This window comes from Suricata suricatta, chromosome 6 (genome assembly GCF_006229205.1).
Source record: "Suricata suricatta isolate VVHF042 chromosome 6, meerkat_22Aug2017_6uvM2_HiC, whole genome shotgun sequence".
Lineage (NCBI taxonomy): Eukaryota > Metazoa > Chordata > Mammalia > Carnivora > Herpestidae > Suricata > Suricata suricatta.
The window spans coordinates 83,920,443-83,937,273 of record NC_043705.1 but is presented as its reverse complement, the minus strand read 5'-3'; the positions used below and the strand labels follow the sequence as shown (position 1 = coordinate 83,937,273).

At 43.9% G+C, this 16,831-nt stretch overlaps 1 protein-coding gene across 1 annotated transcript in view; it reads left to right on the top strand.

Moving 5' to 3' along the window:
- MCC (MCC regulator of WNT signaling pathway) overlaps positions 1 to 16,831 on the top strand; it is a 257,976-nt gene that overhangs the window by 157,045 nt on the left and 84,100 nt on the right. Inside the window, exons 3-4 of the mRNA XM_029942717.1 lie at positions 5,198 to 5,340; positions 14,951 to 15,093. Of these exons, the coding sequence (XP_029798577.1) occupies positions 5,198 to 5,340; positions 14,951 to 15,093 (286 nt within the window). The remainder of the gene's footprint in view (positions 1 to 5,197; positions 5,341 to 14,950; positions 15,094 to 16,831) is intronic.

Sequence of the window (16,831 nt, the reverse complement as noted above, 5' to 3'; positions counted from 1 at the left end):
TAGGCAATTTCACCAATTTATGTGGCAAGACACAGGTATTTATATAGATTTTAAATTTGCTTCATCATCACAACAGGAGAGCTGATACCTAGGGAAAATGCTCAGAGTATAAAGTGTCACATGATTTTCAGGAAAAGCACAATTTCATCTTATCCAACCTCAATTTTTTTTTCTTTGCCTTTCAGACCTACAGTTGATAATTGTGAGAGGAGCAATCCTAATGATTCTGACCTCCAGAAATTCATAGCAGGCAAGATCCTGCCACCGCGGGCTTGCTTTCTTTGCTGTACTGCAAGCTCAGTTGAATAACTGATGACTGTAGGCTGGGAGTAGGGAGAACCTGGATGCAGTTCCCTGTGATCATAGGAAGGAAGTGGCAGTGTGTTGTTTGACACCGTTTCTTATTTTGTTCTACTGAAATCGTACAGGGTGTTTCTGTATGGTAAGGAGAAGAAAATAATCCCTCACTTGGAAGTTTTGCAGGAGGAAGCTGCCATTCCTCCCTGTTAAGAAAGTTGTCACTGAATAATTGACTTGGGCAGCTAAGGCCGGCTTGATGGGAACTGGAGGGATCTAGAATGTCCTGTCTTACAACCCCATGTGTCTACTTGTTTATTTTGGTGCTCCAGGGGATTGAGGAGAGAGCTGTCTGATATTGGAAGGCATAGTACTTGTGTTTCTTGGAGTTCACCAGAGGTGAGTCAGGGAAGGGGCCCAGGGAGGATGACTCTGGTGCCCCAGGAGATCCTCGGCAAATGGTACAGAGACCAGCCCACAGGTCAGGGAGCTGGGAGGGAGTGGAGGGGAGAAGATTGTGGCTCTAATCGCTTTAACCCTTTGATGGCATAAACAGGAAATCAGGAGGGTTTTTCAGAGGGTTCTCCTTGTTGTCTGGGACATAACAAATCAGTCATTTTACATTTAGTTGGTTTTCATCTATAAAATGGTTGTATCCTCAGAATATGCAGATGATACAAATGTCCCAAGATTTTCATTGGCTTCAGATATGAAAGGTGTATTTCTTGTTTCTTGCTAGGAGCTCGGTAGTGCCGGCAGGAATATCTGTGCGGCATTATCCTCAGCCAGCCTCCTGAACTGGTGGCTTCCACCATCCGGAACATGGCCAGCAGCCATGGCTGGGGGAGGGAATGTAGCAAATTTTGAAGGAGCTCTTAAAGGCTTCCAGGTGCAAATGATATCAATTCACTGAGATCTCATTGGCTGAAACAAGCCACATGGCCATATCCAGCTTCCAGGGGAAGGGAATGTATAATTCCACCATGTGCATGGATGGTGGTGAACCAGAGTCTTGATGCGCACCCAGGGGTGCTGACGCTTACAGGTCGCTTATCCCACATGGTGGCCCCAGCAGAGCCGCATATGCGTAAGAAAATACTGGAGAGAAATGAACACCATTTGAAAAAGGGTTTTATTGATGGATTATGGAGAAAGTGGACATCTATCATTTTTTAATGTGTATAAAGTACTTAAACTTGTAAGTTAAAGATAAAAAAATTGTAATTATAGAGGTAATACTCCTTTTTCCTGCTTTGCTGCCTTTGTATTACCTTCTCAGCTGAGGCTTTACTGGGCTACCTGCCTCTGGGTGACTCCTCTCTGGGGGTGCGGTGTCCATCTTGACCTCACCTGTGCCCCTGTGAAACCGAATGCCTGAAATCACATACCCTCTCAGGCTAAGAGAAATGCTCTCCCAGGTCCTGACAGCTGAGGGCTGTGAGAGGCATGGGTCAGTAACGATACTGGAGCGGGATAATAAAATCAGGCCCGACTTGAACAAGCCAGGCTTGCCAGGAGCTTGCCAGGACAGGAAGGCGCTGATCGTTGACAGGATGGCTGTGTCTGTCCTGGGTGCCGCTACTCATCCTCCATTCTTCCATGTACTAAAGTGTCCCTTGATGGGGTTGGTCTTGTGCAGCTTCCTGAGAAGTGTTTAACAAGGGTGTTTTGTTGGGTTCTTTCGGCTCCTGCAGGTCATGACTTGTTTTCTCCTGCCCTCTTGTCTCATGGGAGTTGCCCCACTTTGCCCTGCACCACAGTTTGGAAAAGCTCCAGGGATTTTCACTAAGCTTGGAGATGAGTGCCTTAGCCTATCTTTTTCTGGTTCCAATGAGTGTGGACAGAATGGGTGAAGTGTGTTTAATGAGACACCTTAAGGACAGGTTGATGTGTACAGCTGGGCCTTGGGCAATGTCTTCTCCAGCCATTCATTCACCTTGAGGCTAGGAGTTAGGATAATGATTTTCCAGGGTTCTCTTCTTGCTGTGTAAAGAATCCCCAAGGTACCTTTCCACCATCTCTCCTCCCCACAACCTCCACTTCTGTTCATGTTTCTTCTCCAGCACAAAATTCCACCTGGAAGCTGTTCCCTTCAAAGTGTGTGTGACAGTGACCCCCACTATGGCACCCAGCACGCCATCTTAAATGTTAGGGGAAATCAAGGCATATATATTATTTGTAGAAGAAGAATTAAATTATAGAAGCTTTCCACTATTTTAAGAAACCATACTTATGGAAAAAATATAGGAATGTAAACCAGATATCTTTGTCTTCAGCAGGAATTTTTTTTCTCCAGTATATTCTCATTGCTACTCCAGAATGAACCCCTTAGTTCCAAATATACATTATGATTCTTTTGTCTCCTTTTAGCTACAAGTGCTGTTCTGTCTGAATCATCAGGCTTCCTGTTGTCTCTTGTTCATGCTCATACCCTCTAGGCAGACTTCCCAGTTAGAGGCAGGAGCAAAGATAGTGTAGTGCCAGATAGCATCCTCTCGTTATCTGGGCATCGGCCATCTGCTCTTCTGGCAACCTGGGCAGCCACCCAGATCTTACCTGTTAGGCAGCTCACAACAGTCACCAGGGATGCCCAGAGCTGTCTTGGTGGTTATCAGTTGATCGTACGTATTTCTTGTACAAATATTTGCAAACCTTCATTTTTTAGTGAATTTTGCAGTTTCTGGTCTGCCTTGGTGATGGTAGTGGGCTTTTGACCTCTGAAGACTGTGAAGGAGGAACAGTAAGTGAGGAGTTGATGGAGACTGAGAGCTGTTGAGATTGTGAGGGGAAGCCTTTCTTGGTGATTTGTAGCCCTATGGAGATGAATATGGAAAAGCAAAGAGGAGGAGCCAGCAAGATGGCTGGGAGAGTCATGGTGGATATGAGATCAAGGTCAAACTAGGCATGATCTTGTAATTATTTTAAGATCTAGAACTGGTGACCTTCATGAGAGTGCCAGCTACACTGACACATGTACATACCACACACACATAAACAAGTGCAAGCGCATGCGTGCACACACACACACACACACACACACACACACACACAATTTGAAGGTGGGGATAAAGACTGATAACAAAAACTCACAGATATTTTGTGGGGATGGAGAGAAACAGTATTCATATGTTCCAGAGAAATATGAGCCTTTTTCATTTATTGACAGATACTGTCTTTGACACACTGTCATTTTGTGGACTTCTGTTTTCCCTTGTAAAATATAATGGATCATGGATGAAAAGGCATAACTTCATGGAAAGAGTATTTGGGGCCTGTTGCAGTTTTGTTCTGTTTAGGAAAGCTTCCCTGTAAATGGGACTTTGACTCACCCCTTCATTCTCATTTCTTGAACATTTGACATTGAGTGGACGTTACTGGATGTTGCAGGTTGTCCTTAAGAACAGAAGTTCACATCATTATTTCTTAGAAAGCAGCTGTCTCACAAAAGATCTGTGATGCAGCTTTCACAACCTTGTTGCCCCCAATCTTGCTCCTAGGGCTCTGAGCAGCCCCCAGGAAGTTACCACATTGATACTGATCAAGTCATTTGTTAAGTGTGGTCCCTGCCATAATATATACCACCATATTTATCAGATTTCTCCGCTGCATACTTCTGTTTCAGTATTGAGTTGGGCTTAGTGTAGTGTTCTGCCTGTCTTTGAAGACCTTTGTCCCTGCCCAGTAGCTTCTGGGTTACACCATGGGAAACCACAGATTTAGGGAGAGAAAGGACAGTTGGACATGGCGGGTGAGAAGTCTTACCCTTTTCCTTCTGCCACTAGCCCTGAAGGTGCAAAGCTGGCAAGTACATATGGCTCTTGGCATTAGGAAAACCTGGCTGAAATGAAATTAAAATTCCTCTGTTGGACAGGAAATTAATCAGGGCTGAACGCAGTAGACAGGGACAGAAGCTAGATTCCTCATTCCATCACTGATGAGTGTTTTATTGTTATGCAAATGAGATCAAATGCGCGGAGATTGGTGGGGTGACGAGGAGAGGGCAGAGAAGTGAAAGAGATGAACAAGTTCCTTAGGATTTAAACTCTAGCTACAAAAATGTTTCTATAGCATCTGCTGCCTCTTACACCATCAAATGCTGAGCAAGGGAAGTGCCTCAGCTGCTTCTGTCATTGTTTCTGCATAGCAGTCTTCTTGACAGTTTGATATATTGCGATTTATTCATTCCATAATGCTACTAGATCACCCACAGTGAAGCAAGCCACATGCCATGTGTTAGGGCTAAATCATGGAAAAACCTAGTCCTTGCCTTGCCAGAGTTCATAGTCTGGTGGGAAAGGATATTGGAAAAAATTAAGTCTGCAAATAACCGGCCAGATAAGAAATATTATCATACCAGTTAGGACTCTGGTTGAAAAGTGTCTGAAACGTATGGCAGCAAACATCGGCTGAAAGGGTACATTGAAACTGAACAGCCATAAAGGAGTGTGGGAGGGAAGGAATCTCAAGGAAGTAGGTCTCAGGAACTAAGGGACAATCTTTTCAGGACCCTCAGTCAAGTGAATCAACTCCACACAATCTTAAGTGCATTTACTAAAGATTCACATTCCCCAAAGAAGGTATCTGATGAATCCAGCTCAGGCTACTTGCCCTCTTCTTGGAGGGGGGTAGAAGCAGAAGACTTGAATAATGCCACAAAGATTGTGAGGCAATGACAGAGGGACTTCCCCCTAAAGACAGAATGAATGCTCCAAAGGCAAAGGACGTGATAAAAGTTAGCTGCTGATGTGGCTTCTGGGATTCCTGGCCAATGAGCGGGCATATGTTTATTTGGAGTGTGCTCAGTGTTGAGGTTTTGGTGGCTTGAGACCAAAAAACTTAAATCACTCACCCATAGGTGCGTCAACTCATTGGCACTTCTGTCTTGTTCTCTTGATCCCAGTGTGAGCAGTCCCACCTCATGAGAGAACATGAGGATGTCCAGGAGCGAACAACACTTCGGTACGAGGAACGCATCACGGAACTCCACAGCATCATTGCTGAGCTCAATAAGAAGATAGACCGTTTGCAAGGCACCACCATCAGGTAGTGGGCTCCCAGTACATCTTTCTCTCTGCCACTCTGGGCTCCAACCTGGCTCCTGGGGTTGAAAGCATCCTGATGAATTATAACGATGTTTTACTTGCAACCAAGATTTTTGCAGTTGATAACTACTTTCTCTTTAACGTTGATGATCGTGCAGTTTCCCCTCCACTATTCTGTTCTCGCCTTGATTGTCATGATAACCCTGGAAGGTAGCCAGGGTGAGGGTTGTAATCCTCAGTTTACTGATAAGAGTGTGGAGCCAGAAGCTGGTGAAATGCTTTATTACCCAGTTCTGAATGGAGCCTGTCTGTCTCCCTCCCAACATCCCTACCACCTCTTGAATCCACCAGGTCTCTCGATGTGCAAACGGTGTTCCCCTCTTGGAGATTTTGAGAGCTCTATGAATGCAGCTTATAACTAAACAGTAAATATGCTTCTGGATAATCTAACCTTTTGAGTTCACCTGAAGTTGATCTACCAACATTGACGTGGCCTTCTAACCCATAAAGTGGGGGCCAAGATCCGATACATCATTTTACTTAGCAGAAAGGGCTAGGGCTTACAAATATTAAGTGATGACTTTGAAATTACATTTAGCAGAGTGTGGCGGCGGAGTTAGAACCCACAGTCTGTGCTTTTACTTAATAGTCTCTCCATGAAAGTGACTTTTGATGGCCCTGCCTTCCTTATCAATCAGTTAACCCCAAAGTCTCCGCCCATAATAGGTGCGTCTACCCTGCTGTTCAGAGGAAGGATTTGCTTTGAGTGATTTAGCCAAGGATGAGAACTTTATATCATCCTGCCTGGGCTCAGAGAACAGCTCCGAGTATAGCAAATGGTTGGCACCTACCTTTCTGGAGAAAGAGTGCATTGTTCACTGAATGTTTGTACAAGCTGTGATTAGGGCCGTTTTAGAGGCAACTACTTTCAACTGTCCCTCTAGAAGTCTCGGGTTAGAAGAAACTTGGGGTGCATTTTTGTTCCAACTCTGAGAGTTACAGGAATGACAGGGCTACTTGGTGAGGGTACTGACAGGCCTCTGTTTTCTTTTTTTAATTTTTTAATGTTTATTTTTTTTGAAAAAGAGAGACAGACAGAGCACAAGCAAGGAAGCAAGGGAGGGGCAGAGAGTGAGGGAGACACAGAATGTGAAGCAGGCTCCAGGCTCTGAGCTGTCAGCACAGAGCCCGACGCAGGGCTAGAACTCACAAACCGTGACATCATGACCTGAGCCAAAGTTGGAAGCTTAACCGACTGAGCCACCCAGGTGCCCCTGGCCTCTGTTTTCTGAGCAAAATCATGGAAAACTTGGCACTGAACTGGAGCCACACAATAAATTCCATATTCCATTGGAAATTCCATATTCCAATGTAGAACCTCAAGTCTTTTAAATTGTATTCTGGTCTTTGGAGTGATTGTAGGTTAGAAATGCATGAGCATAGAAGAATTTTCAGACCAAAGAAATGATTAGAGCAGACTTAAAGGAGGCTGGCAGAGTACATTGGTAAATTTGTAATTTCCATTAAAACATGTTGCACTTTTAAACACTTGAGAAGGTGAGGGCAAATGGGCTCAGTGAGTTGTGAAAAAAAGCATCACACATCACCTGGAAAACTCAATTTCAGGATGTTTAAATTAAATACAATGGCCAAATGGCTTCATGTTAAAATACAGTGAGCTTCTTGACCGTAAACATTTATTGGTGCCTTTTATTTAAAGGGAGATTGCATCTGTGCAGATGTCACATTGAATTCTGCCAGTTTTCATTATGTAAATGAGCTTTCCCTCCGTGCAGGGGACTCCCTGCAAGACGTGCAGACTGTGGGCCAGTAAGATGAGGCTCTTCCTGTCCTCTGACCTCCCAGGCTAGGGCATGTCTCCTGCCCCCAGCACTGCCGGAAATTGGTTTGCCCTCAGGTGCTGAGATGCTGTGTTAGACTAAGTTGGGCGGAGATGGGGGTGAGGAGGAGGCACCAGCCACAGAGAACCTCCAGCTGCCCTCGCACATCCAGGGTCTAGGAAATTGATTGTCATACTAGTCAGGTACAATGCTAGTACCTTACAGACTTTCTTGTCACTTTAGTTGTGCCCAAGTTAGAAATTTATTGGAAATGCTGAAAAATAATAGGGGAATCGTTTAGGTAAGCTCTGATACATCCGTACATAAGGAATACTGAATTGCTTATATAAGAAAAATGATGATCTCATAGTTTTAAGCTTTTATCTGAGGTCACAGTCAGAACTGGGACCTTCTGTGACTATTGTACAAGACACTCTTCCATCTCCTATAGCCACAGGGCTAATTTAGCCAAGAATCAGACACCGCAAGTAGCTGAATTCCAATGTAAGTTGAATTCACAGCCACATCAGGTCTTTTAGGTAAAGATTAAGCACTGATAGGAAAAGATGAAATGGTGAGAATTTGAATGGAGACATATGGGTAGGTTTCAATGAATCACAATTCCCAGAGCCGAAGAACTCCACTGAGTTTCCCTGTCTGTAGGAGCCCTTCCCCTCCTTGTCTGATAAAGCTCGTCTTACTTTGCTTGGAGACTGTATAGCAATCTGATCCCAGGTAGGGGGTGCCAGGTATATACACTGAGGTCCCCCCAAAATAAAAATTTCTAATTATTTCTATAGGTAAAGAACTCTAAGATGCTGGCCAAGCACAAAGGAAATAGGGATTTCCTAGTGGATGAAGGAAGTTAGAAAGATCAAACTATAGCCTCATGGCCAGTTACAGAAAAGATGCAAGGCTGTGCATATTGTCTTGCTTGTTTATGCATGTACTGAATTTCCTTTTTTTTTTTTTTTTACCTTCTTATTCTCTCCTATTATGTCAGGTGAACTGGTACTGGTGAAACTTGTCTGATGGTCAGGTTAGATGGTATCTAGGTAGATTTGCTCCTAAACTGGTAGACATGGTTACCTGACAGTGGCTACAATAACTGATGGGACTTGGGGTCTCCCATTTTGGTGAGAAGGTGACTTCATTTACACTTGAATGAGGGATAGTTAGAGAGGCTTGGGGTCTTTGCTGTCGCAATTAGGAATGTCAGTATGGAGGTATCAACCATGGGTGTGGTTGTCAAGTACCCAAAGAGTGTGGCCTGTGACATGTTATCTAGCACCTCGTACCATCCCTACCCCTTCTCTCCGCTACTCTGGGAATCAAAGAGGCTGGACCCTTAGGACTCCTTCCCAGATTGCCTTAGTAGCTGCCATCTGCACACAGTTGGGGTCTGCCGGTGAGGCCCCTTCGCATGGGTTTGGAAAGCAGAAGGCAGGCGGGAGCCATAACTGCTCAGGCCGTGATGGCAGGAGCTGACGTACAAGCTTTGGTGGGCATGAGGTCCTGCACCGACTGGCCAGAGCCTGGAGCTGTGGGCAGCTGTGAGGGCAGCGGCAGTTGCCTGACCTTTGCGGGGTTCCACAACTGTGATGGCAAATGTGACAGCTCCTGGTGGCCTCCACCCTCACTTTTCTGGTCCTTCCAACCATTATGCAAGCATGGAACTGCCTAAATTAAATCGCTTCTACTTGAAACATCTAGTGTAGTTTATGTTCCTAACTGAGCCCTGCCTAATGCATCCTAAATCCCATCTCCTAGGAATAAACACTGAACATGTTGTATATATGGCCTTCTAAAAAATTTTATTCATGAATATTTTAAATAAATTTGATCATATAGCACACAATGTTTTGTAATCTATGCTTTTTCACTTAACTGTATGTTATGAATGGCTTTTTTTAATGCTTATCTGACTTGGAGAGGTTATATAATGGGATGAGGAAAATGGAAAAATACATCAGTAGCTCACTTTGGAATGGGGGTGGGTGGGTTCTAAGCAAATTAAACATGAACTCTTTTGTTTTCTGAGGAGATCATTTTATTTGTCCAAAAGCTATTCTCATAACATCACCCTTTCACTGCCGGCTCTCACGAGTAGTCATGTTTTCTGCTTTATTTCCCATCGCTTGTTAGCCCACTGCTGTCTGGCTTCTGAGGGCAACAGTTTGCTGAAGTTCCTTTTGCTGTGGACTGAATTATGTCTCTGAATTCAAAATTCCTATGTTGAAGCCCTGCCCCTCAACGTGATAGGATTTGGAGTTGGGGCCTTTGGGAGGTAATTCTGTTTAGTTGAGGTCATGAGGATGGGACCCCATGGTGGGTGTAGTGAGCACCCTTAGAAGAAGAGGTACCAGAGGGCTTGCTCGAAGGCACCTGGCCGTGTGAGGACGCAGTGGTGAGGCAGCCATCTGTGGGCCAGTAAGCCAGAAACTGATCATGTGGGCACCTTAATTCTGGACTTCTAATCAAAGTCTAGAACTAGGAGAAAATCAAGACTATTGTTTAAGCTAGTCAGCCTACAGTATTTTGTAACAGTAGCCTAAGCTATGATGCTTCTTTGAAAACCACCAGTGACTTCTTAACTGAAAAATCCAGTGACCTTTTCTTGTTTCGGGTCCTTTTCTGCAGCACGAGCCCCTACATCCTCCCTCCTTCCCAGGGTGTTTTTCTTGAACTTCTAGGACTGTAGGTCTTTTCTTCTGTTCCTAAGATTGACCCTCAGTCTGGGCTCTGACCTGGGTTCTCTCTCCCCACCTTTCACCTAGAAGGGCTGTGGCCCTAAAACACTGACCCCATCTCTCTGTTTGCCTCCCTTCCACTTCATCTTTCTGCTTCTTTGTCCGCAAAATGCTCTTCATTTGTCAACAAATAGCATATTCAGAGTCTCCATCTACTCTAATGTAATCTAGCCTCTAAAATCTCATGCCTGCTCCATGAGCCTGACCATTCCATTTGCCCGATTATTCACCAAAAGATTCATAGATGAGTCTGATCTTGCTTTGTGCTAGATGGAAAAAATAGGAAGAGATGGAATGGCAGGAAGAATCAGGACTTATCACTGATTTCCTGCTTTAGATCCTCCAAGAGAGCTGAAAGGAATACATCTCCTCATATCTAAAAAATATTTGTTCTTTAAAAGAATGATGACATTTCAAGGCAAGTCTGCCTTTACTTGTAAGGAAGAATGTAGTTCAACAAACATCCCCCCTCACCTGCCAGGTCAGGTAGGCTGGACATAGTTGACTGACAGGTGTCAAGGCAGGCAGATGTCCATACAGGTCTTGTTCACAGATCAGTCCAGTGACAAGGCATGAATGTGCATGCCAAAATAAAATAGACATGGGCATTGCTAATGAAGTAATATTTATATCAAATACTGATTCCATAATACTTCAGCTTAAGGTCTGGAAAGCAGGATAAGAATTACATTTTCATTGACCGTTCCCTTTTCTGAAAAGGGATCATTTCACCCCTAGCCAATAATGAGAAGAAATCTTTAAAAATCATTGTCAAAAACAACATAATCTTTTCCAGAGATCACCGTATTTGATTGTTGTTTCACTGGTCCCAAATTTAGGAATGAGGCTGTACTGCTTACTAGTCAAAGAATCTTGGGTAAATTACTTAGTCTCTTGAAGCCTCAACTGCTTTATTTGTAAAATAAAGGTATTGATCCTGGCTTTGATTGAGCCCAAAGATCTCTGCCCGGTCTGGACTTTTCTGCCTGGGACTTTTCTGCCACTGCTAGTTACACAGGTGGTGGGGACAAGCTAATGCCTGCCTTCTTGGGCGCATTTTTCTCTTGTCATTGGAGCTAGTAGCAAGCACTAATGATTGCTACTCTAGAAACAACTTGAAAGCACTTCACAAATGCTTCTAAGTGAATGAAACAAGGTACATTTAGAATCCTGTGAGATGATTCTTTTTATTTAAAAATTTTTTTTATGTTTTATTTATTTTTGAGAGAGAGAGACAGAGCACGAGCAAGGGAGGGGCAGAGAGGGGAGGCAGCACAGAATATGAAGCAGGCTCCAGGCTCTAGGCTGTCAGCACAAAACCCAACATGGGGCTCGAACCCACAAACCACGAGATCATAACATGAGCTGAAGTGAGACGCTAACCAACTGAGCCACCCAGGCACCCCTGTGAGATGATTTTTTTTTAAACTTTTTTTTTTATTGTTTTATTTATTTTTGATACAAAGAGAGACAGAGCATGAGAGGGGGAGGGGCAGAGAGAGAGAAGGAAACACAGAACCAGAAGCAGGCTCCAGGCTCTGAGCTAGCTGTCAGCACAGAGCCTGATGCGGGGCTCGAACCCACAAACGTGAGATCTGACCTGAGCCGAAGTCGGAGGCTTAACCGACTGAGCCACCCAGGCGCCCCGAGATGATTCTTGATGTTCCAAAGAGAGACGCCTGAAAACTTTGTAATTCCATAATTGTGAAACTGCTACAATAATGTCTAATTATCAACATTTATCAGTTTATCAAAGGTGTTTTGTTTTTTGTGTTTTTTTGTTTTGTTTTTGTTTTTTTGGCTTAAAATAGTCACTTCTTGGATCTTTTCATGTTTTCCTTTTCATCAGCAGCGCTGGCAGCTGGTGTTCTTTGGGGAGGTTCTCTTTCTTTCCCAAAATAAGTTATCATTTGCCAAGAGTGACTGTATACACAACAGAAAGAAGCAAACAATGAAGTCACTTCGAGGCACTGATGCTGTGTGGTTAGCGAGCCATCTTTACCAGTCAGGAGACTCCTGTGGCACAGAGCAGCCTTGAGAAAACACCTCATATTCTTACTTTTGTGAAGCTGCTGGCACCGCTGGAGTGTTTCTGACTTTGCTCCATTGCTCTGGGTGACCCAGAACTCCTGAATAACACGGTAGAGAGCAGACCTGGAGCTCGAGTCTTCCACATAACTGCAGTCACAGATTGTCAGCTCACAAAAGGCCCTGAGTGAATTGGCTTTTGTTCTTTCACAGTCCCAGAGTCCAGCCTCTTTTCAGGAATGCTGCCAGTAATGATGATCAGGAGATGATAAGGATATGCAGCTCTATGAATTCTTTGACCAAAGTCAGTGGGAGAAATAACAAGGTTGCTCAAACTTCAATATTTAGGTTCAGCGTAGCCATTTTTATACCTCATTCTTCCTGGTACAAAACCCGGCCTGGTCTCACAAGGTTGCTTTCTGCCTCTCATTGCTATTTACTTTGTTTGCATGTGATGGTTTGTACTATAGGACTCAATATGATTACCATAAGAAGGAATCTTAACCAGAGATTTTGTGTGCTCAGCTCAGCCCCTCCCCCTGGGGTCAAGAACATAGACCTTCTACACTTTCCTCCTGCTTGTTTTACCTGCTTCCATACAGCAGCTCAGCAGTGCACCCTTCTTCCTGAGATCCTGGACTTCACTCACTTTATTTTTATATCTACCACCTAACACTGATGATTTGCCTCCTTCAATACAGTAAGTTCTCCTTCTGACACAGTGGCTCACTCAACAAGCTGCCTGAGTGCCCCTCCAGCCTCATGTTTCTAGCCTGCACCCTGTGTGGTCTCAGCTACATGGCCACTTGTTCCTCTCCATTTCATTGTCAGTCACATTCAATAAAAAGCTTTCGCTGATTACTCCTCCCCTGCAGTCCCAGTCCCCCCATGCCCATGCACAGCATCCTTAGGTTAGAATTAGTTGTGGACACAGTTGACTCCTGGAAGACAGCATCCACCTGTTCTTGGCTTTCCTATCCTTATTTTGGTGCTCAGATACATTGACCAAGGATCCTTGCTTTGCATTTCATGACCCTGAAAGTCTTCTGCCTCAGATAGCATTTCTAGTGTGGTGTGATTCTCCTTCAGACCGTGCTCTGACGTCGGTAAGGAATGCCCCCAGCAATCAACAGTCTGCTCTTCCCTAGCCCTTCCCTCTTCACTGCTGTATAAAGTTCATCCTAATAATCCCTAGAAGTGATTCCTTACCAAGCAGGAGATTTGGCAGCCAGTATATATTTTGGCACCTGCCAAGCCAGAGCGGTTTAAGGTGGCTATTAATGATTCTGCAAATGTCATTTATACTAGAGATACAGCAGCATTTATCTGGCTTTCTTGGCTGTAAAAAGAGTCTCAGCCAAGCTGAAGCTGATTACATTGGCCGTGCAACAAAGGTAATTTATTCATCACACACAAAACCTCCCGTTAACTAAAATCAGATTTCTAAGTGCTGATTGAAAGGAGAGCTGATATATCAGAGCACAATTACCCTCTGGACCAACAAGGCTACTCTTAAGGTACTTTTTAATTGTTTTCATTCCTAAACCTAATTATTGTTAGCTTTGCAGGTGGCTAACAATTAACTTATTCATAGAACATTAACCTATATTTTTTGCCTTTACTACTCCCATTCTAATTCATATTTTGCATGTCTGGGGGCTTAGTATCTGTTCAAAGTCTCCCCAGATTTGGGGATGGCTTTTATTAAAAACACCTTATAAAGCAGGGGCTCAGCTGAATTCCTTCCCTGTGAGGATATTGATTTCTGGAAACAACTAAGAACTCTGGAGAGTTCTTCACATTCTTTAATTTATAGATGTGTCTCCCTAGCTTAAAATGGCAGTTGCCTCTTCAAGTTCCAGTGGTCACTCGTCACCATCTTGGTCTACCCCAAACCCAAGACTCTAAGACTTTCTACCCTCCTAGTGTCACCTACTTTAAGTGAAAGCCAAGCCAAGAGGACTTCTCTTCCTGTCTTTCTTCATCGACCCCTATGGACTTCCCACCCTCATGATTAAATCCTCTGACAGTTTTCTCTTCTGGATCACTTGCAAAGTAAAGGGAGTTAATGTTGTGCTCTCCACGTCTGTGTCCGTTGTGTGTGTGGTGTTGGCAGTGGTGCAAGGAGGCATGCATTGCTTTGAAAGACTTGGTACAATTTTAAGTTTCCTTCGCTTGCTCATAGCTGATTCAAGGACCAAAGATTGAGGGATTGAAGGGTTGAGAAGTTGTGGGTGTGTGTGTACAGATATAACATAGCAGCATTTAAGTGCTGTCTTCCTGTTAGAAGTGCTAACCAATGGAAACAGACTACTGAGTGGGGTGTACTTACTCATTGTGTCCGTTTTTCTCCTCTCCCAACCTTCTTTTCCCATCCCCTAATGCTACGGACTTACTTTGGGGAAACTAAATGTGGTATTTACTTAGACTTATCTTTCCAAGCATCCAGTTTGTTCTGCATCAGTGAGGTACTGGTTTGCTGGTAGCTCCATCCCCAACACTTTCGTACATCCCCTTCCAAGGAGAAAGCCCACCAGTGGGACCTTCCGGGTGATGGGATGTGACATTCCTGTGTACCAGACTCCTGCTTATTTTGCCCACTGTAGCCTCCATAGTCAGACCAATCCTGCTTCAGGTCATGGGTTCTTTTTCACCTCAGAATTTGAGGAGGTGAAGAAATCTAATTTCTTCAGGAAATCTTTAAAGGAAAAAAGTTTCTAGTAGGCTGTTAGATGAATTTTGTTCAGTGTGTGTGTGTGTGTGTGTGTGTGTGTGTGTGTGTGTGTATACAGAAGCAACCTTTCAGTTTAACATGCTATGGATGTGACTGACCATTTATCTGGCCTGAAAAGAGTCTTAGTCCATATGGCTGAGGGGGTAGGGTGCGGGGATCTGTTTCTCTTTGAATTTCTCTCTTGCCCTTCAAAGTCATGTCTTCTAGGAATTTGTGTTTTCTTTCTGTCAGTGGTAGCTGACTCTCCTTTTTTCTCAGGGAGGAAGATGAGTACTCAGAACTGCGATCAGAACTCAGCCAGAGTCAGCATGAGGTCAACGAAGACTCTCGAAGCATGGACCAAGACCAGACCTCTGTCTCCATTCCTGAGAACCAGTCCACCATGGTCACTGCTGACATGGGTGAGTCTGCCTGCCATTGCACCAAGCCAGAGTTTGGTTTCTAGATTGTAATGGGAATTTTAGAAATATGAGGCAGGCTGAATTAAAATTTAATTAAGGAGTTTGGTGAGTAGATGAAGTCATATCGATTTGAGAGTCCCTTACATGCTCCTTTATTGGAACAGAAGAGATGAACTAGCTTTCTGCCCTGATGTTTGTGATTCAAACATATGTCACCTCTATTTGAAAAATCTGGGAATAGGGAATCGGCTAAGAAGGCTAGTGTAGTGTTCCAAGTTCGAGTAAAATCTGAACCATGATAGCAGGGACAGGAAGGATGGAATGGGTGGTGACACACTGTAATGGAAGAACCAATCCTTTTTTAGCAACTGTTGGGTAAAAAGGAATCTGAAATAACTCCAACATGTTGATCCTAAATGACTAAGGACACAATCATATTTCTTAGTAAGGAAGTTTGGTTGAGAAATGAGCTAGGAAATAGATACATTATGTTTGAGGTTGTAGAGAAATGCCCATCTGGGAATACCTGACATAGTGTATTTTAAACTGCAGGTCATGACCTGATAGTGGATCTTGAGATTATATTAAAAATACTTCTAAAGTGAAATCAAATAGGAAAAAAATAGAATGACAGTACTGCTTCATGAGACTTATCTGTGAGGATGTGCCTATGTAGTAAGTTGCCAAATGAAATGTTTCAGCTGTGGGCTGCAGTCAACCCACAAAATGTTGCAAAACCACTGGTCTACTTGGAGATGTGTAACTGGATCTTTGGAGAGATTGGGGTTGAGGATAAAGCCTTTGAAGTTACGAGGTAAGGTGATCTTTGTGGTCAAAAGCGTGTGGGGTCAGGAGGAGGAGGAGCATCACATCTTAGGAAATGGTCACATGTAGGGGAGAGCTGGAGGAAGAAGGAGGAGGAGGAGGTGTAAATATAGAGTAGATTTCTTAGAATCTAAAATTTCATGGGGAGAGATTTTAATAATACACATTTATATTAATTATAAAAGTGCTGTAACATGAAGGAACACAGTACCATGAGAGTTCATCAAAGGAATTTGATTCAGCTTAAGATTCCAGAATAGCTTCCTCTAGGAAATGACATTTGAGCTGAGAGCTGGAGGGTAAGTAGAAATTAACCAAGTAAAGGAAAAGATGCATTGGGGGGGTGTGGGGGTGTGGGGGGGGAAGTGGATGCATTCAAGGAGATGAAAAAAGATCATCATGTATGGAGGGCCCAGAGGTGTGAGATGGAGGCTGGAGAGAGATGTAGGGGCCATAGCATGCAAGATATTATAGGCCGTGTGAGAAAGGTTGACCTATATTCAAGGACACATAAGAAACCACTCAGAGGTTTTAGTAGTGGGAGAAAGAGACGAGATGATCAGATTTGCATTTTGAATCAATCATTCTGTGGTAAAGAGAATCAGTGGATCAAGAATGAATGGCAGAGGAGCACCTGGCTGGCTCAGTGGGTGAAGTCTGACTTCAGGTCATGATCTCACGAGCTGACAGTGCAGAGCCTGCTTTGGATTCCCTTCCCCCACCCTCCCTCTCTGCCTTTCCCTGCCTATACTTGCACTAGTGCACATGCTCTCTTTCTCAAAAATAAACATTAAAAAAAATAATAGAGGGGCGCCTGGGTGGCTCAGTCGGTTAAGCGTCTGACTTTGGCTCAGGTCATGATCTCATGATTCGTGGGTTCAAGCCCCGCATCAGGCTCTGTGCTGACAGCTAG